The 26,582-nt window shown below is 43.8% G+C and overlaps 1 protein-coding gene and 1 non-coding gene across 9 annotated transcripts in view; both read right to left on the bottom strand.

Moving 5' to 3' along the window:
* Nucleotides 1-26,582, bottom strand: part of LOC119172328 (uncharacterized) — a 182,162-nt gene that overhangs the window by 146,495 nt on the left and 9,085 nt on the right. Inside the window, exons 1-8 of one of the 8 annotated variants that reach the window (XM_075893598.1) lie at nt 26,263-26,497; nt 23,012-23,070; nt 20,701-20,795; nt 16,429-16,459; nt 16,211-16,343; nt 15,115-15,205; nt 10,160-10,302; nt 4,125-4,192 (exon numbers count right to left, since the gene is read on the bottom strand). In XM_075893598.1, coding sequence (XP_075749713.1) covers nt 4,125-4,192; nt 10,160-10,302; nt 15,115-15,205; nt 16,211-16,343; nt 16,429-16,459; nt 20,701-20,778 — 544 coding nt within the window. In that variant the 5' untranslated portion in view covers nt 20,779-20,795; nt 23,012-23,070; nt 26,263-26,497. Of the gene's footprint in view, nt 1-4,124; nt 4,193-10,159; nt 10,303-15,114; nt 15,206-16,210; nt 16,344-16,428; nt 16,460-20,700; nt 20,796-23,011; nt 23,071-25,350; nt 25,987-26,035; nt 26,194-26,262; nt 26,498-26,582 lie in introns of those variants that run through there. The other 7 variants (XM_075893604.1, XM_075893601.1, XM_075893599.1 and 4 more) reach the window with 7 other exon arrangements.
* Nucleotides 10,853-10,925, bottom strand: TRNAS-GCU (transfer RNA serine (anticodon GCU)). The gene has a single exon. It is a non-coding gene; the product is annotated as a tRNA-Ser (tRNA).

Here is a 26,582-nt window from a genome sequence, read left to right as displayed (position 1 = left end):
AACCATATGGTGCATAAGACCTTTTCAGGCCTTTCAATGTGCTCGTCAAACGTTGCGAAGAACACTATGACATCATCCAGATATACTAAGCAGGTTTTCCACTTCAACCCGGAGAGCACGGTATCCATGACTCTTTGAAAGGTAGCAGGAGCTGCACACAAACCGAATGGCAAGACCTTCAATTCATATAACCAATCTGGTGTCACAAAAGCAGTCTTCTCACGGTCTCTGGAGTCCATCTCGATTTGCCAATATCCACTTCGCAAGTCCATTGAAGAGAAGCACCGAGCATGTCGAAGTCTGTCAAGACAGTCGTCTATACGGGGTAGTGGATATACGTATTTCTTGGCCACCTGATTTAGCTTCCTGTAATCCCCACAGAAGCACAGGCTTCGGTCCTGTTTCTTAACCAGGACCAGAGGAAAATAGGTGAATAGGTCTCGCCGTTTCCTCGGTAATTATCCGTTGCTTGGTTAGAGCCGTGCGGCCAACTCTTGATGTTGTCGAAGAGCAGTCTTGGTATTCGGCCAATAGCTCAAGGAGTCTGTGTCGCTCCTCTTCTGGCAAAGTAATGCTAAGGTCCAGAACAGGCGCTGAATCGAGTTTTAGCGCCTCGTCGACTACCACCAAGCAACCTTCAGCACCTATGACATCGCCGAAAAAAAGGCAGCCGTGCCTTTTGGGAGATACCGGCGCTCAGCACTAAAATTGGTCAGCAGCAAGTCCGTGCATCTAGCAGCAACTCTGACGATACCCCGCGCAACGGAAATACCGTGGCTGAAGAGAAGCGAGCTTATTTGGTCTGTGACTCCTTCACCGTCAAACTGGACACCGGCGGCCACAGAAACAAGCGTGCATGACCTAGGAGAGAGGACCACGTCGTCATCAATAAGACGCAGTTGGTTTGTTCGCGCCTCTGGAAAATCGAAAAAGCCCGAACTGTAGCATAAAGTAATTAAACCTTCTGGGATGTTGATGATGGCGCCATATTCTCGTAAAAAATCCATGCCAAGGATTACATCTCTGCAGCATGCGGCGATAACGACGAACGACGCTATGAAAGGAGAACCTCTGATGTCAATTCTTGCTGTACATCTTCCAGAGGGCATCAATAACTGGCTTCCTGCCATTCTTATATGAGAGCCCGTTCACGGAGTCCTCACTTTTCTGAGGCAGTTGACGAGGTCCTGACCGATAATAGAGAAGTCGGCGCCGGTGTCGACTAAAGCTGTCACTTTCTGGCCGTCAAGAAGAATACTAATGTCAGCAGTCACAATTTCATTGCTTTCACAGCTTATCGGCTGCACGACGTCATGCAGTAAAGGCTATTTTTCGTCATCTTCATGGCGTGCAACCTTGCCCCCAGAGGTCGCCGCCCTCAGTTTCCTCGGCGCGGGCTAGGTGACCTTCTTGTATTAAGGTCGGCAAAGGTGAGGCGGTGCCACAAAGGTGAACGCGTAGGAGATGCAGAGCGGAATCGATGTCCCAGACCAGGTCGGTGAACAGACATTGCCTCCTCTGTAGTGGTACAGCCGTCCTCAAAGTGAGAACGCACTCCATTAAAAGAGGTGTCGTAGCGTGGAGTGTATTTGTCGTTGGCACGTCGACTGTCAAACGAAGATTGAAGAGGACGAAATTAATCACCTCGATGCCAGCAACGACGAGCAATATGGCCTGCACCTCCGCAGTGAAAGCATAGTGTACGCCTGTCGACTGTGCGCCATGCACCTGTGCATGGTCGGTGCACAGGTCGGTGGACGTCTGAGCATCCCCCTGGCGTCAATGCCCATGGTGTGCCTGTGAAGGGCTGGTTGTATGGCTGTAGCATGGGTGATTGCTGTAGTGTCTGCTCTTGCGGCGGTGACCAAAGGGCCATTGGCTCCTGGTGGTACGACGTCGGCGTAGCGGGTGGTGGACGTCGGAGAGCAGCAGCGTAGCTCATGCGACGCTGCTCAGCATCAGGACCAGCCGTAGACATCGCTTGGCGGATTTCGTCACGTACGACTTCGAGGACTGACGCAATGGGAGTTTCAACAACCAGAAGCCGGAACTTTTGCAGTTCTTCACGAACTTTTTCCCTATCAAGATTCACAAGAAGCTTTGACTCTCAGACGTCGTGGTGATAGCATTGATTGGGAGATTGTTGGACATGCAGTCATATTGCCAGCAGTGTTGATGAAGGGCCCGCTCGATAGCCATAGCCTCCTTAATAAAGTCAACCACGGTACTTGGAGGGTTGCGCAGTAGCCCGGCGAAAAGCTGTTCCTCGACAGTGCGCATGACGTAAGTCAGCTTTTTATCTTCAGTCATGTGCGGGTTAGCTCGACGAAAGAGACATGTCCTCGGTAAACATTGCAACAATTTCGTTAAGTTTTTGAACCCGTAGCTCCAATAACTGCTGCGCACGGTTCCATCGATCGACATTTCCGAAGGTATCGATGAACTGCTGTTGAAATTCGGGCCAAGTTGATCCCCGCCCCCAGATTGGCTTCTTATTCTCATACAAAAGACGAGCACTGTCGTCAAGGTAGAAATAGATACAAGAAAGCTTTTCCTGTTCCGGCCACTGATTTATCTTGGCAATATGCTTGTAGCGGACAAGCCAGTCGACGTCTTCATGGGCGCCGCCACTAAAGCGATTGGGTTTGAGTGGTTGAAAGATGGTCACCTGAGATGGGTGCGTCGGAAAGCTGCCTTGGGACACCCGTTGGAGGCTTGTGTTGGCCATTGGTTGAGGTGAGCGGTGCCTGGGAGGTTACAACGAGGGAGTGAGCTCTGGCACGCGGTCTTGCAACCGTCGACTGAAGCGATGCACAGGAGTTGCAACAGGTGACAATGCTTTTGGACTGGATGAACAGCTCCCAGAAGGAGTGTGAAGCATCATGCAGGGTTGCTACCCAGAACCTCCACCAGTGTCCCGGTACAACACGAACAAAACACAGGCACGCCTTGAGACAGCGAAAGCAGCGTGTTCTTAACAGCTGAGCCGCAAGATTGTCTTCTTTGTTCCGCTTAACCCCCCCCCCCCCCCCCCACACATCATCATTTTCGCCCACATGTAGACACGCGTCAGTACGAGCTCTATTACAAAGCTTACCGAGGCGAATGCGGGACTAGCATCTACGGGACCGTGCATGTTTGCCACGCCTTAGTTGCTTTGAAGATTGCTTTAATTGGGATTTCTTGAAAAGCTGAGACAAGTACGAATGAGGTCACAAGTAAGTGATGCCACCGGCAGACTAAGACTGAATGAACGTACCAACAGGTCGACTCCTCCATACTGAACATTCTCAAGATACGCATGAGACGACGAAAATAAACCATGCCCCTCCCCCCATCTCTTGTTAGAAGATACGCAATTTCATTAGCACTTGGTAACACACTGCAAAGTGAAAAGCTAACAAACGCTTCCAGTGAAGGTCAGATAATGTGCAGCCGAAAATTATTTTTCTTGCAACAGAGTGTAAGATTATGACAAACCTCATTACAAGGCTCGCTTGTACTGCAATATCCTTTCATCTTAAGCACAGTAGGTTACGCAAACCAAACATTTAAAAACTAGTTTGAACGCTTGACAAAGCTAGGCCTAAAGGACGAAACTGATTAGACAGATGTGCCAGCATTTTCACAGAGTGAGAAAAGAAGTGGGAGGGCGGAAGATGTGACAACACAGTACAGTTGTGTGGCACTTGCAGAAGCTTAAGGTTGCCGAGAAGGTCACGGTTAGTCCTACTGGACACATACTCTAGTTCAACTGGTACTTGAGCACAGTAGGTTACACAAACCAAACATTTAAAAACTAGTTTGAAGGCTTGACAAAGCTAGGCCTAAAGGACGAAACTGATTAGACAGACGTGCCAGCATTTTCAAAGAGTGAGAAAAGAAGTGGGAGGGCGGGGGATGTGACAACACAGTACAGTTGTGTGGCACTTGCAGAAGCTTAAGGTTGCCGAGAAGGTCACGGTTGGTCCTACTGGACACATACTCTAGTCCAACTGGTACTCCAGCTCTCAAATCAAAAGCATAGCCCGCCCCAGGAAGAATAGGGCTTGCAAGGAAATGCACTAAATTCACATATTGTCACCATAAAGTACAAGGCAATATGGTAACAAATTATTACTTACACACTTTCAGGGCTATCATGAAACAGGCCAGAATCTGCTCTTCTCCGAGTGACGTTGTCAGTTTCTTCCTATAAACAGAAAAAAAAAAAAACGGGTTGGAGTATGAGAGCATGTCTACTCACAATTCGCAAGGGAATTGTAAAAGAAGCAGGGAATTGAAAAACAGGCATGGCATGTACGCAAGTAAACAGAATGCTACTGCATCAAAACGATGAATGAGCCTCTTTCGTAACAGCACATTTGTTTTGTACTCGGAAAAAAACGTAACACAAAATGTCAGGCAGGCACAGCCACAGCTTAGAAAATCACCATTCAACTGAGTGCAGGAGTTATTTTCCTTGCACAGCTGGTGTTTTGCACATGCGCACAGCAAGCAAGCTAGCAAAGCTTTCAGAGCAATATTGCTTTTTATTGCGATAACAATTATATGGACATTCTCGGCTGGATTTGGCCGCCGGCATCGATGTCATGTGCCGTATATGTATACGTATCTATATATATCAAAATGCAAGACAGAAAAAAAATCCAGAAAAAACACTTCCCCGCACACAATCGAACATGGGACCTCTGCGTCATAACCGCGAGGCGTTAACCACTGATCCACCCCGGAGCACATCCTTCACCGTTTAACGGCAAGCTACTTATATCTACCACTCACCGCTGCTCCCGAGCACCTCAAGGGGGAATTGTGTTTTCAGGATTATCAGCAAGATGGCGCAATGGGCGGGCATTGACACATTGTGTGGTGGGGCCTGCTCTAATCTCCTACACATACTTTGCCCAGCTTAGAGAAAGGGAGCCATGCTCCCTCAAGCACCTTATCTCACGGCGGTGAGGAGGGTGAAGGTCGTAGGCCTTGGCTGGCCTCGGGCTTTACGTGGAACGATTCTGCTGTAGTTACCAGGTGCACAAAAGTCACTGAAATCATCGCAATCTCAGTTTGCGAAAAGCGCGTGCTTTACAGACAGAGCAAAGTAACAAATAAGACGCTCATTCGAGTGCATCCATACCTGTGAGTAAGTTTTGTGCGTCATTTGTGCGTGAGGAACGCGGGGCATGTTTCGATCTGCTTTCCATTCTGCGCGTGACCTTTCAATTTGTTGCTATCGCATTCATACTTAATAGAGTTAAACCTGGATATAACATAATCGATAAATACCCGGAACAATTTGTTATAAAGAGGTTTTCGTTATATGCAGGTTGGTACGAAAATTAGGAAAATAAACGCACAAATTAAACAAAAGGTGGACTGAAGGCAGAGCTAACCCCAAACACTCATTTTACAGTCAAAAACTGCGTTATTTTTGCGATTATATGGACACTCTCGACAGATTCTTGCTGTCGCCGCCATCTTCCGCAACAATTCTAAATTGACAACAGGCTCCCTCCCGCGCATTGCAACTTTCACAAGCGAGAATCAGTGCAGTTTCAACGCAAAGGGACCGTGTAAAAAGAGCAAAGGCAATCCTTCCGGTCAAAGTCGAATGCATGCGATTCTCCCCACCCAAGGATAAGTGCACAGGCACAAGCACCTAACCCCCCTCTCCCCCTCCACATTTGCAGGGCAAAGTACGTGTGGGAGATAAGCACCCCTCTGCACATCCTGATGACCTGAGCGCCAAGCACGGGAGGGGTATTTTTTTTTTTTTTTGAGTTTTCATATATATAATATATATGGGTACGTATACACATACTATACATATACAGCAAATGAAGGTGGAGGCGGCAAAAACCCAGTCGAAACTGCCCACATGCATAATTGCTATCACAATAAAAAAAAGCAAAGCTGAACGTCGTCGGACACACCATGCACGCAGTAAAACAATGCACCTGCGCACGGCGTCAAAAACGAAGAGCGAACGACACAGACACAGTTACCACGAAAAACTATTCGATAAAGGGCCCTCCATATGCAGCACAGCCCCACATATGTGATGCTAACTAAAAGTGTGGCACTGCCAACGCGCAAAATTTGTGTTTTGTTTGTTTGTTTAGGGGGGGGCACACCCGCACACGCTACCGCGGCGGCGAAAAAGGGGGCAACGCCGGCTCGTAAGGCGCAGGCCCGCTTTCCAGCCTCACGTGGACGTGGCCCACGTACCCACCACCACCGCTTCGCGCTTCGGCGGCGGCAGGGCAGCGGCTGAAAATGCATGCTCGTACCAAAATGCCGAAATGAGGAGGAAAATTTCTAGATTGTCCGTGGGGAAAATTTGTTATATCAATGTTGTCTCCCTCAGTTACTTTGTTACGCAGAGCTCGCAAATACATGTGCTCCTATGGAGCGACGGTGGGGAATAGAAAAACTTCGTTATATACAAAAATTCGCTATATGGAGGTTCGTTAGAAACACGCTCAACTGTTTAGGTGGCAGCTTCTAGCGAAGCTGGCAAAAAACACAAAACCACACAGTGCACACAAACCTGCAGGTAACGCACACACAATTGCAAAGCCGCTGTGAAGGCACGAGGAAACACTTTCAACAAAGGCATGAGTGTAAATGGAGTATTTTTGATCATTGAGTGAATCAAGAGGAAAAAAAAGTAAGCACCATTCGAAATCATCTATCTGACCCAGTACAATCTGCTAAACAGTACACGTGATCACTTCACCAGATCAATGCCCTTAATTTCATCAAGCCCTTGGTAGTTGTGAATCATTCCTGCTGGAATAATCGATTGTTGGAAAATACCAGACAATGGACAGTGAACCGCCCGCCTGAATAATAGACTGAGTTGTCAATGTAGAACACATAACTTATGTTTAAACAGACTTGAAACATCCATTTGATTTTACTGCATACAGCTTTCATTTTGAATTATCACAACATACTGATCTATGGCATTTTTCACTGGTATGTCCAAAGCAAGATTTCTTGCTTCGCAGCGGTGAATCTGTATTTCACAGGTCGTTTCGGAGCAACTCGCTCCACAACGGATCGCTCTCACTTGCTCTGCTGCCAAGTCACGGGCTGAAATAGGACGAGAAGCATATGTCGCTTCTGTAGATTTGCGAGCAGCGTTGGTTGCGCCTATCAGCAGCAACAGGAGTGGCCATGTAACGGAGAAAGGGGAAGATATAATAGTTTGCGGAAATGGTTAAGTGACCTGTGCATAACGAAATTCCAGTTTGACTTCATGCAGAGCATTCCCGTGTTGCACAGGCAGTTTGGCTTGGACCAAACCAAGTGTTCACTCCACTTTTAGCGGTTGCTCCTAATCTCCCAGTGAGAAAGGCCATTAGTTTGTAGCTCTCTCAGTTAAGCAAACATCTTGATGCCATAAGGCAGATGAAGTGTCTGATATTAAAAGTTACACACTGATGGAAGCGACTTTTTGCTTTTTGGAACACACTTTGGAGCAGAGAAAGCAGTGCTTTGGAGCAGCCATGTGTTTTTGGAGCAGAAAAAGATGAAAGTTATAGCAACTATTGGTGTTTTAGGAGTAGATATTACGTTGGCCATACATATATTAAATTTGCCAGTTGGAGTTCACAGCATTGTTAAAACATCTCGTAAATATTAATATTTCTTATGAAATATGTTTAACACACAACAATGTAAATTTCATAAGGTAAACAATGGCAGGTTGTCAATATTTGCTGTGAAATTAGCTACAATTTAAGATACTAGACAGTGTGGCAGATATGAAATCAAAGCGGAAAAGCCGAGTGCCAAATTTTCGAAGTAACCACAGTCTCAAATCACTGTTGCCAAATAAGCGGTACATAATCGGTATTAGATAAACGCGATCCTGCTCATTTTCACCATACGAGCCTGCATATGTCCAGCTGATAAAAAGAGCCACATGGAGCTATATGCTTGATATGCCAGTTCTTTTGCACAAATAAGATGAGAGTCTATAATGCTGAACACTAGTTGCACACTGGGGTGATCGTATACAGAATTTTTCGTGTTTTTATTTAGGACTTATGAGTCCGCCAAACAGTGAAAATTTGTCATCCTCATTCTCCCAGTGTCATTTCAAAGCAAGTTTGGAGCAATTACTATTTGCAGCAGCATGGAGCAGCTTTTCTCTTTTGGAGCAGTGTGGAGAAATTAAAACAGCACTTCCACCCCTGGTTACATTATCGGACTAGAAAAAAATATTGCATACTTCAAATAGGCGCACGATTGTATGAAACTCGGCAAGTTTAATAGAAACCGGTCAAGATTTTAAAGTAAGTTTTGAAGCGCAGCGTTCCTGGCAAAGAAAGTGCTAAAAATCTGCTGGTAAGGCTTGAGTAGCTATATATGGCTTTACAGTGTTTTCCATGTTTAAGCATTCCAATTAAGGGGAGATACGGGTCGAAAAACCAGAGTTTTTTTTTTCAAAATTACCAATTTTTAGTTTTTGCCTGTTTTGATAAGATTAGTACCTCAACTGTAATGAAAAAAAAATACAGGTCAAGACTTAACTGGAAATGCTTTAAAATTGCATTCAAAGAGCACAAGGTGCCTGTTAAAAGGTCCAAAGTGTGCAGCCTTCAAGCATCTTGCCGCCGATAATGCGCCGCCGCTCGCCATTGTTGATCGCATGAGTCGAAGAGTCGAGCCTCACTCTTCAAATACCAACAGTTTCTCTCGCTGATGCAGCGCAAGAAATAATAAAAAGAAGCATGCTTCTGCACGTTTTTCGAGCGCCGCGACTGGCTTATGACGTGGTACGGATCGGGGACCGCCATTGGCCGCTGCGCACCTGTATGTGCTGTGAAACCTATTTGCGGGGTCCGTGTTTTGTCGAGCAGCGCAGCTGAACATTGCTTCTCTCGTGTAATTATCTCAGTTATGAAGGAAAAAAACATTGCTCGCAAGTGAAAGCCGCTGTGCGGCTTTCACTTGCGACCAGTGCATCAAAATCAAACCATCTTGCGATCAATGCCAAACTTGCGATCAATGCATCAAAATCAAAACCAATGCATCAAAATTCATTCACACCCGTCAGCCAGAAAGTTCGATATTTGAAGTTCGTGATGTGGCAATGGATCACGTCAGCACCTATCTTGCGAGGTTGAAAGAGCTCGCAGTGAGAGAATTTAGAAGGGACGACATTGCCATTATGTACGACAGTATGTGGCACAAACATGGCCGCGAAATTGCATGACACTGGACTTGGTTTGGATTTCGCAGTCCTGTAGAACTTCTTCCTAGCTAGCAGTTGGCACAAGGCTCTGTTGGATGGAGCGGAAGTTTGGCAAGCGTTTCATGGCCCAGTCTGTGAGCAAAATGTCTGTGAGGAGTCTGCTCGAAAAAGACGAGAGGAACAAACTCAAGGGGCTGGAGTATTTTAGTCGCAGTGGCCACTACAAGAAGGGTTGTTCTTTTTGGTGTGCAAATTTCATAACATTGAATGATATCTTTCATAAATAAAAACTGAATTTTAACTTTAAAACTCGTTTTTCTCAAAACACAAATTTCGCCATTTTTTTTCAATGTGCCCCTCCTTCTTCAGGAACTTCTAGTGCTCGAATCTGCATGAAATTTTGCCCAATTTTTTTTCCAAAGAATGAGGAATGCAATTATCTTGTTTAAATTTCAATATTTTATTGTATAATAAAAAATATTCTATGTAAACCTTTACTAGGGTAGGTGAAATATGGACTTTTTACGTCTTATTTTTCATGCCTATTACATACTTTGTATGTGCTTCCCAATTAGTTATTTGCATTCTACACTTTATTTCAAAGATTATGAACTATGAATGGTAAAAAATTACGGAATTTCTGGAATGAAAAGAGGGGGGGCAAAAGGATTATGGTTTTCACTTTGTCAATTTGCAGAGCTAAAAGTAAGCAACTTGCAAGAAAACTAATTATATATTTGAAATAAGTATAAAAAGCTCAAGTTTCATTTCTCTAGGGTGAATATTAAAAAAAAAAAAGTGTCTTCGAGTAGCCTCTCCCCTTAAAAAGGATTTCCCTGCTTTTCAACTAGCGCTTTCCGCTTTTTGTTAGCGTGAGAGAAAAAAAAAAAATGTGTCACAGGGTTCCACTCTAAAACAAAGAAGGCGGGACAAAATGGTGCAAGCCTAGCTCACCGAAATAGCTGAAAGAAGTCGGAAGCTTCCACCATTTTCCGAAGAGCGGAGTAATGTGCCTCCTTGTCGAAGTCCGTGAGAAATGTCTTGTGTTTTTCGGCCATATGTAGCGTCGTGCTGGGCGTACACTCGCTCATGTTGCACTGGTGAAAGCAAGCATCAAGGCAAGCATTCAAGTGGCCGGCAATACAAAATGTACATCACACAAGAATTTCATTAGCGTGCACTGGTTGCTACACTATCATCGATACAAGGCCAGCTTAGCATAGACAACGCCATCTACGTCTCCATGTTTTTTTTTTGTTTTTTTTTTTTAAGGCTTGTGCAAACAGTGAGTTTTATGTTCGAAGTGAATTCAAAGATTATAAATATATATCCCATATTACAAAAAAAAACCTCTGTATTTGTCACGACTTGACTAAACTACACAATATTACTTAATTAAAACAATGCCTGTGCAAATGTAACTTTTTTTCTTCAAGAAAATGGAAACAACTTTAAACAGTAACAGGACTTGACTTTCAATAGAATGATTGATTGATATGTGGGGTTTAACGTCCCAAAACCACCGATGATTATGAGAGACGCCGTAGTGGAGGGCTCCGGAAATTTCGACCACCTGGGGTTCTTTAACGTGCACCCAAATCTGAATACACGGGCCTACAACATTTCCGCCTCCATCGGAAACGCAGCCGCCGCAGGCGGGATTCGAACCCGCGACCTGCGGGTCAGCAGCCGAGTACCTTAGCCACTAGACCACCGCGGCGGGGCTTCGATAGAATGCAAGTAAAATATGTTACGTTTAAATTTTGGTATACTTTGAGCATATCAGTCGGTATAACATGCTTTTAAACTTGAGGAATTATTAGATGTAAGGGTGATACATTCATTTAACTTTGAAGTAGGGCGTCGCAGCAGTGCTGATTTCTTCTGTATACGTGTTTTTACTAGGCTTGTATGAATAGTGATATTTTAGGATCGAAGCGAATAGTGATTTTCGCCGAATAATTTGCAATTGAATTTCAATAGAAAATATGTTGTGTAAAGAACTAACCTGCACAATATATATATATATATATATATATATATATATATATATATATATATATATATATATATATATATATATATAAATATATATATATATATATATATATATATATAATTTTTTTTAACAAGACCTCTATGCAAGAGCTTCATTTTTTTTTCCAATCAAAGGAAGTTCAAACAACTTTGAGAAATAGCAAGATTTGACTTTCAGTAGGAAACAAGTGATAACCTGTAAAATACGCAATATTATTCATTACTGCTAGAGTGTATAAGCTGGCAAAACAAGCTTTTAAGATTAGAAAATGATTAATCGAATTGAGGATAATATGTTTATCTAAAGGAATCCTGCAACAGTTTTTCGAGTTGCCATACAATTTATTCACTCAATAAGATTATTGCCTTACGAATTAACCGCCGCAAAAATTTTTCGAATCTGTCCTGCATGAGCGGAGGCACAAAGATTAGCTACATGCTGCAATTGCATTCTCTCTCCTCGTTCCGAAGAAAGTGCTTGAAGCAAAGCAGCAAGGAATGGCATAGGGAAGGAAAATAAGTCACTTGCGTGTCGTGACCCTGAGCACTCTCTCTCTCTCTTCTTTTTTCTTTGAATACGCGAATTTTCAGTGCGATCATGCATGTACGCTTGGACATGTCGTGGCCACGCGCAGCGGCTTCTGTAACAACTGAGCGCCCCATGCTCAAATCAGTCAATCGCTGCTACAATCGTTGCGATGAGCGATATCTGGCATTGTGGCGTCATTTGCCCAGAGAATAGAGCAATTTTTATCCGACAGTGAGAATTTACTGAGAGTTTCAGGTCACGTCCTGCGCTATAATATTTAGCTCGCATGTTCTTGGTAGCCTTGACTACCGATCGGCAGCGTTGGCTGACCATGCTCAAAAAGTGTTGCAGTGCCCCTTTAAATTTGAAGTGGGGCTTCGCAGCAGAGCAAATTCCTTCTGAATAGATGCTTTCATGGTTTAGCACTACTATACTGCAGTGAAGCCACTTTTAAAAGTGATTACGTGCGGTTTACAACACATATACATGTCGAATACTTCGAAATATTCGATATATTAAATTCGAATCGAAGCGAATTCGAATACTCTACTATTCGTTCGAATATTCGAGGCATTCAAATACTCGCACAAGCCTAGGTTTTAAGACATAACACTACTTTGCTTAAGTGGAATCGTCTTTACAGGGGTTACACGCAGATCAATGTACATTTATTCATTTGTTTAGAATACTTTAAAATTTTCAACAATTGAAATTCAATTAGAAACAAATTCGAATACTGTGTTGCTACATCACTAAGCTAGTACAGTCTTAATTACTTGTCGAGAGCAGTACAGCGTGTGAACTCTGGGCACTGGCTTAGCTACAAGCTTCAGTTCATGCTTTAACATTCAGGTATGAATATCCAGTATGAATACCATATTTACTCACATAATTTAAGCCCTCGCATAATTTGCACACCCCTAATATTTTACCAGCTTCACGAAACATTTGCAACATTCATTCACAAGCCGTTTTTTTTTTTTATCTCGTTTTTCACGCTGCAGAAATTTTGTATTTAAGACGATAGTTTCCATATACTAGAGGGAACCCTAGCACTACTGCCTATGGAAGCTGGAACACATGGCACTTCAGCTACCATGGATTTGCCTAGTCTTCCATCTTCTAGCTCCGTTTGGGTTTGCATGGCCTGGCGCCACTTTATCACAAGATGAAAATAAGCAAAGATTAAGCTGCTGCACTTTGCCACCTAAACATTTTAGGGTCATCAATTCAAATAGGTTCAGAGTTTGAAACAAAGCCAAAACATGCTAATAAGCAAAGCTACAAGCATGTTGAAAGCCCGCAAGCACAAAGACTAGGCAAATTAGTGTACTGCCCATCATTCCTGTGGTGGCTGAGCGATCCTAACGCCAGAGTCCCCTCTACTTAATTTTAGGAAACTATACTTAAGACCACGTAAATCCACCACGCACAATTTACCACACCCTTTTCTCTCCAAGTACCAAGCGTTCCCGAGTGTCGGTGAACCTGGAATATGCGGACAGTGATTTTCGGTAATTGAGTATTCGTGACAAGTGTTATCTTGACGAGCTGTAACACCACTGAGCTAGTAGTCTTAATTCAACTTGTCGAGAGCAGAACAGCGTGTGAACTCTGGGAACTGGCTTAACTAAATGCTTCAGTTCATGCTTTAATTAACATTCAGGTATGAATATCCAGTATGAATACAATATTTGCTCGTATATTTTGCACCCTCGCATAATTTGCACACCCCTAATATCTTACCAGCTTCACAAAAAATTAAAAAACAGATTTCCTCGAATAACTCACGCTCCCCAACTCATCTGAGCCAGCTCACCGGTGCACACGTAGAGACTTTGGGCTTTTGGATGCTTTAGACGGGCATGCAGGTGGCACGTCTCGCTGAGCAGGCGTGCGCAGTCTAACGGGCTGCCAGTGGGGACGGAGTCCCTTGTTCCGAGGACTTCTTCCGAACTACAGTCCCTCAAATGCCGTACCTTAATGATGATTTTTATAGAAACTCGCGTAATTAGATAGCGAAACAACTCCCCCCTCCCCTCTTCTATACACACCGTGTCTACAGCCGAGCACCGTAACGACTGCTCCACTGCGGCGGATATTAACACGCAAACCTGTAGCTGGAACTGTTCGAACGTTGGCCTTTTATCTCCCCATCTCTAACACCGTGAGAATTCAAGCTCGCATCACGACACGGACAACTTTCTGCACCGGAGGCATGCAAGGACTGGTCACACCAACTCTTCCCCTCGGCCTCTGCATCTGCACTGCAACGCACACATGGTTGATTTTGGAAGTCTAGGTATTGGCATTTGTCCGTCGCATTTTTACTGTTTTTTGCGATGAATTACAGCAATTGTATATACTCAAAAATTCAAGATCACTGTTATAAGGTTCGCCAACGAAAACTGCAACCGTGCCGCCGCCAAAAACTTTAGCGTAAGTTCTTCAACGTACAAAGGTCCATGCGAGAGGAAGAAGAAGAGTGTACGCTTGCTAATACAAATTTCTTCTGTTGAAGAAGGCCTTTTCAAACTTGTGCAAACGCATAGGTCCTCCGATATTGCAGTGTTGTGGGATTTAGTTTCTCCCAGCATTGTCGAGAAGAGCTTCGAAGAAAGTGGGGCACCCGAACACGCTTGCCACAGCAGAAGACAATTCACTTGGGGAGGGCAGTGGCAGCATCCACGACAATAATATTTAATCAGACTTCTCGATCAGTGATTACGACTAGACAATCCAGTAACGTTGGACTACACCTTGCGCGACCGAATCTGACTGGTTAATGTGTGTGCTAAGTGCTCCAATTTATAATTTTTTAAAATATACTACACGCATTAGGATTACTGCATATTATATGTGTTTACGAAATCCTCGCGTAATGTGTGCATTCCCTTCTCAGAGCAGCAAAATCGGGAAAAAAAGAAAGTTGGCAAATAATGTGAGTAAATATAGAATGTCTAGTATCATTTACCATTGGTCTGTGGATAATTTTACACCAGCACGTCCTCACATGCACACTAACGATGGCAAGTGGTCAACTGGCAACTTTAGAAAGTTTAACACAGACAATACTAGAAGGTCCCGCTGTAGCCACTGTACCTCCGCTTTTTTTTGGTAAAACGATGCTGTTCCTAGTATTAACATTTCAGAGATTCCGAAGATTGGTTGGCCACTGTAACTGAAGATAAGCCCACACGGCTGTACTTGGATGTCCCACCGCTGTAGTTTTACTGGCTACACTAACAGACTTATGAAATTCATCATTTTTCTCGGAACTCACAAGCTTGTGAGCTTGCTACGACGACCCCACCAAAAAAAGAATTGAAGAGCTACTACTTACAATGACGAGGACGAATGATATATGGTATGCTAATGTGTCAAGAACCATGATTGCTTCACGAACTTCAGCACTCATGTTGCTGTCTACTAGCCTGGAAAAAAAGACTGATTTCAGAACCTCCTGAGCAGTTGTTTAGGAGGGAACATGTACAAATACACCTACATCAGTAATATCGGTGCTTTGCGGAAAAAGACAGGGACAATGCGAAGATGGAAAGAAAAGTGCAACACAAATACAAAAATACCTTGTTAACTCGAACTCGCATATCTAAAAAAATCGGTCAAGTCGAAATTTTCCACAGCACGAAAAATTTTCCTACTTGTCCAATGTAAGTTTCTCTCCTTATTTCAAAGTATTTTTGGCTCCAACTGTGGATCACTTGAAATCTTGACTAGGAGTGGAATGAAAATGCCGCCTCCTGACCCATTCACAACATTCGCGCGATGCTGCCACACCTGCCACTACGTCGATGCTTTCCGTGAAAGCGAAGTGTACGAAGTCTCAGCTCAGCGACATATGAACTTTGTCAAGCAGCCCTGTGGCACGTCATGTGACACATGTGCTGAGCAGGGAGGCACCTCTACGTAATGCTTGGTGTAGTTTGTCTCCTTCGCTTTGTTTAGACTCAAAGGTTCATATAGGCAAAGATATTGATGATATGTGGGGTTTAACATCTCACAACCACCATATGATTATGAAAGACGCCGCAGTGAAGGGCTCCAGAAATTTTGACCACCTGGGGTTCTTTAACTTGCACCCAAATCTGAACACTCAAGCCTACAACATTCCCACCTCCATCGGAAATGTTCATATATGCTGATATAGGGCAGAATGCAATCTTTCGCAACTTCTTTCTCATTCTTAATACTCTCTACACACACCTATGAAAAAAAATCTGGGTAAATACTTTTGAAAATAGGTCACCTCAAAGATCTTAAATTTGCAGTAATAAAAGTCGACTAAGTCAAACTGGCCTCTGCCGGCAGCGGCACAAGAGATGAGCATGTGTAATATTTTGCGATTAAAAATCACAAAATTCGGGTTTCACAAGTCATGAACAAAGACATAACAGAAGGTAGAGAATGCAAGCACTGACATTGAAGCGTCGAAGTATATCCCTGAACTCCTGGCCCATATTTCACAGTCCTTGCTGAAAAAGGTGGACCCAAAAAGGTAGGGACCTAGACAGGCGACCCGAACAAGATGACTGTTTCTGTCCTGGTGAGACCCTGGATTGAGAGTGGTGTCGCTCACTTGACTTGGCAAAAGAACAACTCACGTGAGCGGGTGAAAAAAAAAATGCTCGGCACTCACCAAGTGTATACAGTAGACTTTTGGCATCCTGCTGCAGACAGACAAAACAGTTCGGCAAAAATGGATTATGAGCAGTGAAAGTTCACTCATCATGTCTCCGATAGATGTATAATACAGTCCGCTGTTCACAAAGTACTCGCACAGAATGTGTAGCCCACATGCCCAACTCCACTGAAAGCTAGAGTGTGTTTACTTATTATTCACCTAAGTCACTTTGCGACTTAAAGGGAACCTGAAACAGTTTTGGAGACTGTAAAAATACATTGGGCCAGTAGACGTCCTAAGGGTAACAGACACAGATTTGACCTCTCTGCGATAACTGTGTAATTGATTACAATGCTTTGAAGCTGTGAACCGCTGCTGCGATCACTGTGACTAAATCAAACACGTTTTAAACCGCCTATTTACAGAGCCACATGCTCTGGTCACGTGACGTCACCTTGGCAACAAATCTGATCGCTGTCATGAGGTGTAGAACGCCCGGCAGCAAGATCGGCTGGTAGGGTGGCGGCCCCTGTCGGAGCAGGTATGAATTACTCCAATATCTTTGTCTCAGTTGCCAGACGGCATGTTTAACAAACCGCGAACAAACATATTAGCGTCTATCACTGTCATACAAAAGTTACTGCACGCCGAATAACTGACGAACAATCGACAAAAATATCAGCAGCATTTAGAACAGTTTGACTCTATATTACTTATATATTTTTTATCGCGGTATGGCTCTCAGCTACATGCACGCGAAATAGTAATCTTGCGACTGCAAACCCGTGGCTATTCGTAGCCCAGCGATCACCTAGACTTGCATGTGACGAGGACAGAGTATCATAAACACACCTTAGGTAACGCTACGATTTCTGCAGAAAAAAACATTTGAGTTACACTAATAAGTTTCATCATCCTACATGTATGACACTGGGCATATTTGGGTCAAGTGTCTTTGGAGCAGAAAAAAATGCTATAGCTTAGGGTTGCTATTGGTGTATCGGAACAGATGCATGCTCCTAACAACTCCTGAAGTCTAAAACATCACATAAGGATCTAAAGAATATTTATATTTATTATTTACATTCTATACGCTAGTATAGAAGAAGTATACAAGCAGTATAGTTGGTGTAAATCATGGGGGAGGGGAGTCAAGAGAGTACAGTCTTTTCTAATGTTCAGGCAAGGGAGCACACCTCTTAAAAGTGTTGCACTTGAGATTTAGCTTTATCATGTGATAAAACTGACTTAATAGTTAAGTATAGCGCAATCAAAGGCTTTTTATTACCTGTGTTAAATTCTCCTCAGCTCTGTGAACTATGCTAATCGAAAAAAAGGGGGGAAAAAAGAGACTGAATAGAATTATGCAATTGCTCGAGCTCATACACCATGCTCGGTTTTCTAATTTCACTTCAAAACATTATTTCCTATATAAATAAAAATACAACCCGAAAAAAATGAATTAGAGACCATGGCCCCATATACGTCACCCCTTGAGATTTTTCTAGATTCACGCCACTGAGTAGCATACTAAAATGATAGTGTATACAGCTTGCTTTTGGTTTCGCTTAAGCTCACGGGATAGTCCCATGGTTCAACTTTATTCCTTTTCGTTTGCCAACATCCTTTCGGAGCAGGTTTGGAGCAGTTACCAGCAAATCACGTCAAACATAACGCAAATTAAATCAGACCTTCAGCTGCCGTCATTGGATAGCCGTCGCAATATTGCTCTTCTCTGTCTGTTCCAGAAATATATTACCTCTAATAAACGAACGCGGCTTCAGCTTCAAACACCTCACTCTTTTTCACGCAGATTGCATAACCAGTTCAGCTTCATGCGCATATACGGGTCAACTAATGCATTCAATTCATCACCACTGCCTCGGGCCGTTCGTCTTTGGAATGACCTCCCTGATTGCATAGCCTCCATATCTAATCCCGATACATTTCGCCGTCAGCTACTCACTCTGTTCACCATGTGACCCTGTTTCTGTATTCTGAGTGCATTGCGTAACGGTGATCTATATTCCCCTTGTCTTATTTTTAAAATGTATCCCTCTGTCGCCATGTTCATATCAACAAGTGCTGTATTCCCTCAAATTTACCTCGCCCTGTATAGCCTAAAATGTGATTTCATATATATATATATATATATATATATATATATATATATATATATATATATATAGTTTTTCATTGTTCTTGCACTGATCCTGCCTGTAAACTGTTCGTTACCTGTCTGTACCATTCCGATTCCTCCCCACCTTACCCAATGCCCTGTTCTGGGGCCTGTTAGGTTTTTTTTGAATAAAGAATAAATATTGCACTTTGAAGCAGCATTTCTCTTTTGGAGCAGTTTGAAGCAATTGGAGCAGCACTTCCATCACTGCGCGAGTAAATAGGGTAAACACCTGCGTACAGTACACACAGATTCAAACACGACGTCAATTATCTTAGCATAACGACTGGTATGCACATCTGCTCGAAATAACGTACAGTACACACAGATTCAAACATGACATCAATTTTCTTAGCATAACGACTGGTATGCACATCTGCTCTAAATAACGTAGTGACGAATCTGGACAATTTTGAATCTGATCTATGTGTTCAAAGTCAAAATTACGACGATGTGACCCAAGCTGATGATGGCGAAAACAAAAGTATGTATCACTTTGCCCTAAATTGTCCCGCCTCAATCTCCAAGTACTACTATACACACGGGTATTAAATTCTAGACAACATGGGAGTACGTGCCAGAAAGCATCACTGAGCCTTTTGATGTGTTCACAACCAAGTTTAAAAGCACGCGCATTCTTTCCACTCTCCCATCAGTGACCTTAGGTCCTCCTCCCTTTCACTAATAAAAGAGTTTATCTATCTATCCACCTGCCAGTCTGCTCATTCGCTCCAACTGTGTATCAGAAAGCAGAAGAGTGCCAAGTGTTCAGTGAATGTGGATGCACCGAGAGAGATTGGCGAAAGCCCTTCAATTGTAAAAACAGAGTAAAGTTAAATTCCTTTATAAGAGGCATGCTCCGGGAAACAATTCTCGTCTTTTATAAGAGATGTCTCTTATAAGCAGGGCACCTCTTCAGCATTTTCCTATCCCCCTTATTATACTATAGACTGACGCAGACAGACGCCTACGCAGGCAGCGACTGTTTGAGTTTTTTTTTTATCGGGAGAAAAAAAATCGGCCCGGTATCTGCATGTTACACCGTAAATGTCGTCGAAAGACGATAGCTTTGTGTCAGGAGAGAGGGAACAAAGCGTTTATTGGATGTTCTGCGCAAAAAAATCATTGAATGGTATTCTGGAAGCGCTGAGTTAGAGTGCTTTGAGTGCAGTGGAGGCGAAAGAGCGCATCAAGTCACGTCATGCGTGACACATGAGCGCTATCTGGCAGTTATACTGGAAAACAGGGCGCACGCACGTCTCTTAGGTGATAAGCTGTAGAACACAAGGTGATGGGTAGGTGCCACCACCGTGTTGTCTTAGCAAAGCGGTGGAAACACTTGCCGTTTCGTGCAAACGTTGCATGGCTAGCGCAGCGTTATAAATGCTGCAATCCTTATAATTACTTATGTATGCCTTTTCTAGTAAGAGACACACATACAGAATATTGACATGTTGTTATGGTGTCTCAGATATGCGCAATAATTGATTTTTAATTGACAATCGTACAAGTATGAACACTGAATCTTGAGCAATATTGGTGGGTGCTGCGGGTGGGGTGGACAGTTTGGAGTATCTTTTGGTCACTTTGGTGCCGTTGAGATTACTGTTAAGGGTGGACAAATAGACAAATGTACAGATAGACAGACTGACCAAAATTTTTGCGTCGAAGGTCCCCAAGAAAAACTATCGTCTTTAAAAACCAACTGCTCAAGCTGCACAACCGTTCACAGACCCCTCAGTATATAGGCACTGCATCTTGACCACCAAGGTAGTGCCAGTGGGAGATTTCTCCTTTGCGTTGTTGGATAGATATTCACAGCGTGTGCACGCAAACCAATAGCAGACTGCGAGACTATGTGCCTAATCGGAGTCATCCGTCTCTCATTGCCCACTAGCAGCGCTTGGCAGGTTCCCGTAGGAAACACCAGTCCATCACTGCGTGATTTGCACCTCCCCAGGTTTCTCTCCTGGCGCTACGCCGCCGCCAGTGTAAGCGTTAGCGCCCGCTGCTTCGCATCCACACATGGTTCCCTTTAATGGAAGATGGCATAATTTTTTAAACACTACTTTAGCACCTATGACAAGGCTGAGAGACACAAAGCACACCTCTTGTGCAGGGCCATTTTGTGCGCCCAGTATGCGGATGCAGTCCTGTGGTAGCTTGCTCCAATCCCCACACCACATGGCTGGGATGTAATCTCCTGAGAAGAGCGACAAGCAAAAAACCAAAAGCAATCTCAGAGATACATAAACTGCCCTACATAATCCACATTGAAAGCACGTAGTCATACAACACAGAACACTATTTGCGCATTATTATTCTACAGAGAAAAAAGTATGACATTAACACTGACAATGACGCAGGTGATCAGTTTTACTACCGTTTGGTGCCACTAACACTGACGCGGGTGGTCAAACATTTCATATTTACGCTGCTCAGTGCCAATAGCACACTAGTTTCAGTATCACTCTACAAGACTAGGCTATTGGGCTAGATGGCATTAACAGATAGTGAATGAGCAATTCTGCACGTCTTGCTTTAGTGTTACGAGTTCAATATCGCTACATGGCACTGCTGCTGGGCTTGCTCACTTTTGAAACTCACTAAGTGCAAGTGAAAGCATCATGTAATATCATTCACGCACACCGGATATGGTATACACAATAAAACGTAATGCCCCCTGTAGTGCAGTAAAGAGTGGCAGGGCACATGAACATCGCAGCTCCTCACTCTAGGACAGGGAACATGTTTTAGACTAGTGGTAAATAGACCCTTAAGATTTTGGATACTGAAAGAGAAGCTGCGCATGGAATGTTGCACGCATCAGCATTTCGACAAGAGTAGCCTGCCTGTCTGAGCACAATTTTCTGAAGTACACAGCAAGATTTTTAAAATAGCATTTTATTGTCCACATTGACTTAATGCCTTTGGTGTCCCTTTCGTGTGTGCTTTAAAGTCTAAGTACACTTAAGTGCTCTTGCACTTCGACCTTTTGAAAACATGGCCCTTGCGAATGGAATCGAACCGCCGACTTTCAGCTTATCAACGCATCACATCTGCGCAAACACATCAGCGTCTGTACTAGCACCTGAATGGAGCACATGGGAACACTGGTTCTGAAGAGCTGAGAAGGTTACTTTCTGCGTACCCAGCCTCCAATGTCAAAAAGAAATGTGCAATACTGAACATAATATAAATAAACAAACAGCGGAACTGTGTTCACAATAGAGTGTTACACTGTTCTCAACCAGCCACGCAAACAATGATTGCCTGGTCTGGTCACCAGACATGAACTGCGTCTCCTCTCATTAGGTTTGTTACCATATGCTATGCACGTACCATTTAGTGAGACTTGCAAAGAGTGCGTCCCGATACCACAACAAAAAAACAGACCTATTTTTCTCCACACCGAAATGGGATTAGAAGACAGCCTTTATGGTGATCACGGTGTAAGAAAAATAATTCAGGTGTAGACACTCTGCCCCACAGGGCGTCCATATATTGTTTGGAGCTCTCGATCCCTCTAAGCCTCCCCGTTGGAGTGCCCCCCATGCAGCTGCGGCCAGCACATGCACTACAGACTACGATCTGCGCACTTAGCTTCCATAAAGGTGTTGCATGCAAAACAACACTGTGGAAGCAACTGCGGCGTTCACCGTGCGTAATGTTTCTTGTTCGCAAAAATGCGGCATGCATTTTTAGCTGTAGTTGCTAACGTGCATGGTGTAATAAAAAAATAGGGATGAGCAAGATAAAGAAAAAGAAGAAAGTGCGTCTGCCTCGTAACGTTTGAACCTTTTAGGCCCCATCGTGGCAACGCCCCTTCGCTTAAGTGCCATGAAACTGGGGCCAGAAAATGTACTAACGTCGAACATTATCTCGACGCGCTCTCTGATGCAGCAGGAAGAGAATGTCTACAGCTTTGTTTTTCTTGCACCGTGACCTAGGGAAGCAATGTAAATGTGCAGGACATTAGTGTGCACACCTGGCAATATCATCACAGACACCTTGCAGAAAACACACGAAGTGAATGCAATAAAGTGTAGAACACGTTTTTTTTAATCAACAACTTAGTTTCAGACTAAGCAATAGCAATAGAACAACACTGATGTGACAAACAAAAATCGACATTTTTGTTGCCCATTCCATGCAGCTGTGGATGGGACCTTTCTGAATAAACTTGCACTAAGCAAGTACACCTATAGTGTTCTTTCTCAATTGCAATAATCTGAAGTGTACAATCAAATTTTGATGCACATGACTAAATTTGCATTTAATACAACTACTTACATTCGAAAAAAATCATAGAATAAGACTATAGACCAACTTTAACGGCACGTTATGGTGTGAGCATAGTTTGTGCGCAGAAAATACCATAAGTGCACAATACAATAAAAAAAATCACTTTATGCTTACAAACTTTCCGTGGATGCCTTCGTACTTTATTTAAACAGTTATGTCACCCCTAAACCAACCTGTAGAAGGAGAGAAAGAGACAAGACGTTAAATAATGATCTAGAAAGGGACTAGAAAGATTTTGCTTGCAGTACTGAATTTGTATATCAGAAAACACTAAATAACCATGCATACAAGATGATGTTTGGTAGGCAAGAAAATGTGCAACATGAAAAAGCATGTGGCAGTGTCACCTTGAAGTTTTGACATCTACTCAAACATATGCAGTCCTAGCAGACACCATCTGGTGAAATTTATGTACTGTCCTCTTCAAGGGCTTAGAACTTGACACCACAAGTTTATGGAAATTGCATTGTGTCAAGGTTGTCAAAATTCAAAACTTACACTTTGCAGTCCATAACAGCACACTGAGATTTCAGTGTGAAATTCTTATTATTATAGAAGTGAGGATGGCAAAATTGCCATCACTGTGCTTGGAGTAAGGTGCATCAATTTAAAGACTATTTTTTACACTTCAGTGAGGATGAGCAACTTAGACACATGATAGGCACACTTACAAAGCCCAATTTGCACAACAATGCAGGACAGGTCCGGACAAGACATACAGCGGAACAATTTCCCCAGACTAATAATAACATTGTTCGAGGTGAACCCAAGACGAAAACAGCAATATGCGAAACTGTGACCTGCGCCAGCCAGAACTGCTGTCAACAAGTAGATTACCAACAGGGGTTTCTTACTGCCTTGTTCACACCACTAGATATGCAGACTGTCGTCCTTTACGAAAGGGAACACGCGAGCATGCGTTCACTCTCTGCGGCGGCTATCCGCAGCACCATCAACCGTCGGTTAAAGAAAACACATCTGCTTTTGGCATCATCTACTGGCAAACAAGAGGAGTCACAGACAAGTACTGCTAGATTACGCTCCCTCTCCGCTTGCGCAATGACAATGCCTGCAGCACATCGTCTGCAGCCAGCGAATCGGGCGTGGTGCGTGATCAGGGCACAAGCACCAGGCACTGCCCCGGCTGCACTGCATCCCCATTAGCCACAACACCACCACAGCAATGCCAGAAGCATAAGTCACCAGCGGTGGCTATAAAATCTGGCTGTCAAGTTTTCAAGATAACTATTGCTCTACCAACCAGACGAGCGCAGCGTTAGAGTGCTCCCCAATGCTTCTGCTGGCTGAAGAAAACACCGTGATGTTTTTATGTTGGCATTTGTCCTTCCCTTGGCACAACTATCCGACACCGCTACAAGATTAAGAGGCACCGTAGAGAAGAGGCTTCGAATATTTGGCCACCTGGGGAACTTTCACGTGCACCTAAATCTATCAAAATAATTTCAAGTCCAAATTAATTTTGCATATTACGTAAGGAACACCTAACAGCATCATAGGTGCCCATATTCACAACTTAGGAGAACTGCCGTGTAAAGATATGTTGGCCACCAGCCGTGCCATTTAAGCTAGGCACCACACATACATAGAAACAGGAAGTACTACGACTACGCATACAAGCAAAAAGTTTAAGGGAAAGAAGCAGGAGCTTCAGCTCAAGGAACACATCGCTAGTACTAATAGAAATGTGACAGGACAGCAAATGAATGCAATCAGTTTAGGCTGTCACATGTTTGCCCCTTTCATCTGCCTGCATCACGATGTGTCAGATCATGTGAATGAGGCGCGACTGCCAGATCCTTGCACACTAAACTTTAACATGTGAAAAGTCAAAATCAGAGATAACGCAGTCTCCCTTATAGAAATAAGTGGCCCGAAATTTGATAAGTACAAGAATGAAGCCGAAGTTTTCTGCATTGTAGTTCACTGCCATGTCACGCAGCATTTGAGCGTTTTAGACAAAGGCGTAAATGCCTGCTTACATATGAAAGCTTCCAGTCCTAGAAAATGTGTGGATCACCATTAGGACATTGCCCACTTACCACTACATGTGTGTAGAAACTTTTTTTTCAACCAATTGTTTGTGCTTTTTTTATTGTAACCTTACTCCACATCTAAGAGGTGCAAGTCCAACCAAATCCTAGCTGACAACTTTCGCGGTGCTAAGAAAAGTTGAACATTACGGCAAAGTTTCGTTATCGCTACAGCAGCGAACGAAGTAGCGCCACAGTGCGCGTGAAAATTATAAAATGGCAATTATAGGCGACACTAATGACGGAATCGATGAAACAAACACAGGACGACGCCCCAGCGCTTCCCGCAAGTCTGGGATACATGTATCAAGTCCCAAATGACGTAAAACGCGCAGCAGAAGTTGTTGATGTAGTACGAGAAAGCTCCCACATTGCACAAAGGTCAAGTCGTTAAAAGCTTACCGAAGCACGTTCCTAAATACGGCGTTGCGTCCTACGAGAACGACCGTTGACAACTGTCCGATCACTCCTTAAGCCTGAATACTTTGCGCACGCACGGCGAGCATACCGAACAGAATCCCAGCCCGAAGGCGCAGTGAGCGCAGAATACGCGTCACGTCAACCGACGCGATGTCGACCACGTTGACGAATGAGTGCTGCAAGTCACGAGAGCTGTCTAATCTACTCCCGCCTTTGATATTATTAGACGGTAATTAAGCGCACGAAAAAGTCAAGGCATTGTCTCTTTCAGGTCGCATAGTGAGACTTCTATCGGGCTGCTACGCGGTCAGCAGAATAGGTGGAGACGCGAAGGCTTGCAAAACGCGGGAAACGGATTTTCAGTCCACGGCATACCCGCAACCTTCGTCACTTTAACGACAGTGCGTTCGAAACAGGCACAGGTGGACATTCCTCAAGACAAACTACGAAACACGATTACACTCTATTAGCGTTACGCACTTTTTCGAACCGCACGATTTTTACGGGTGCGGGAAACGCAGCCTTCGCACGCTGGGCCCGCGCCCGAACGGTCCGAAACGTGGAAATCTTGAACGCATACGTCTCGCTTAAGTTCCAAAGTCGTCGGAACGATTTATGCACGGGTACACATGTGTCACGTTTTAAAGGTTAATGTCATCCCGCTTACCTCCGTGCTTCGGAAGACCGACGAAAATGCAAATAAAAACGAAACCGTACAATCGCTTCTCGACATGCACCACAACGTGCGACAGCTCTCGTTGCTCGGCTAGCCGTCAAAGCTAGACACTATTAGCACTATGAGCAATACCATATCAACCGCCTAATTCTGCACGTTCCGACACACCCGCCAGCTAACAATGCCATGTCGTTTGCAGCACTACCTTTCGTACTCACCCCCGCTTATCAACGCTCTTCAGTGGATTGCCTTGCAGCGGAGCTATCAGATTTAAACGACTAAGATTTAATTGGGTGAAGAACAAGCAAATGGTAAGCGTAACTGTCACTGAGTCTACACGCGCGCCTCAGATTGCACTTTGGAACGTTTCGCGGCGAAGAACAAAAAATAATAGTCGCGTAACACAACACCAGCAAGGGACAATAAACGTCAAACAAAAGTAGAAAGGCCTAGTGTCGATGGCTATTGCATCTCGTTCTGCGAAACCGCCCTCTAGCAAATTTATAACGTCTGTTTCTTTAGCTAGATGTTCCCGCAG

This window comes from Rhipicephalus microplus, chromosome 4, assembly GCF_043290135.1.
Source record: "Rhipicephalus microplus isolate Deutch F79 chromosome 4, USDA_Rmic, whole genome shotgun sequence".
In the NCBI taxonomy this organism is placed as follows: domain Eukaryota; kingdom Metazoa; phylum Arthropoda; class Arachnida; order Ixodida; family Ixodidae; genus Rhipicephalus; species Rhipicephalus microplus.
Note: the sequence above shows the minus strand (reverse complement) of the source record. Positions and strands in the feature narration are given on the sequence as shown.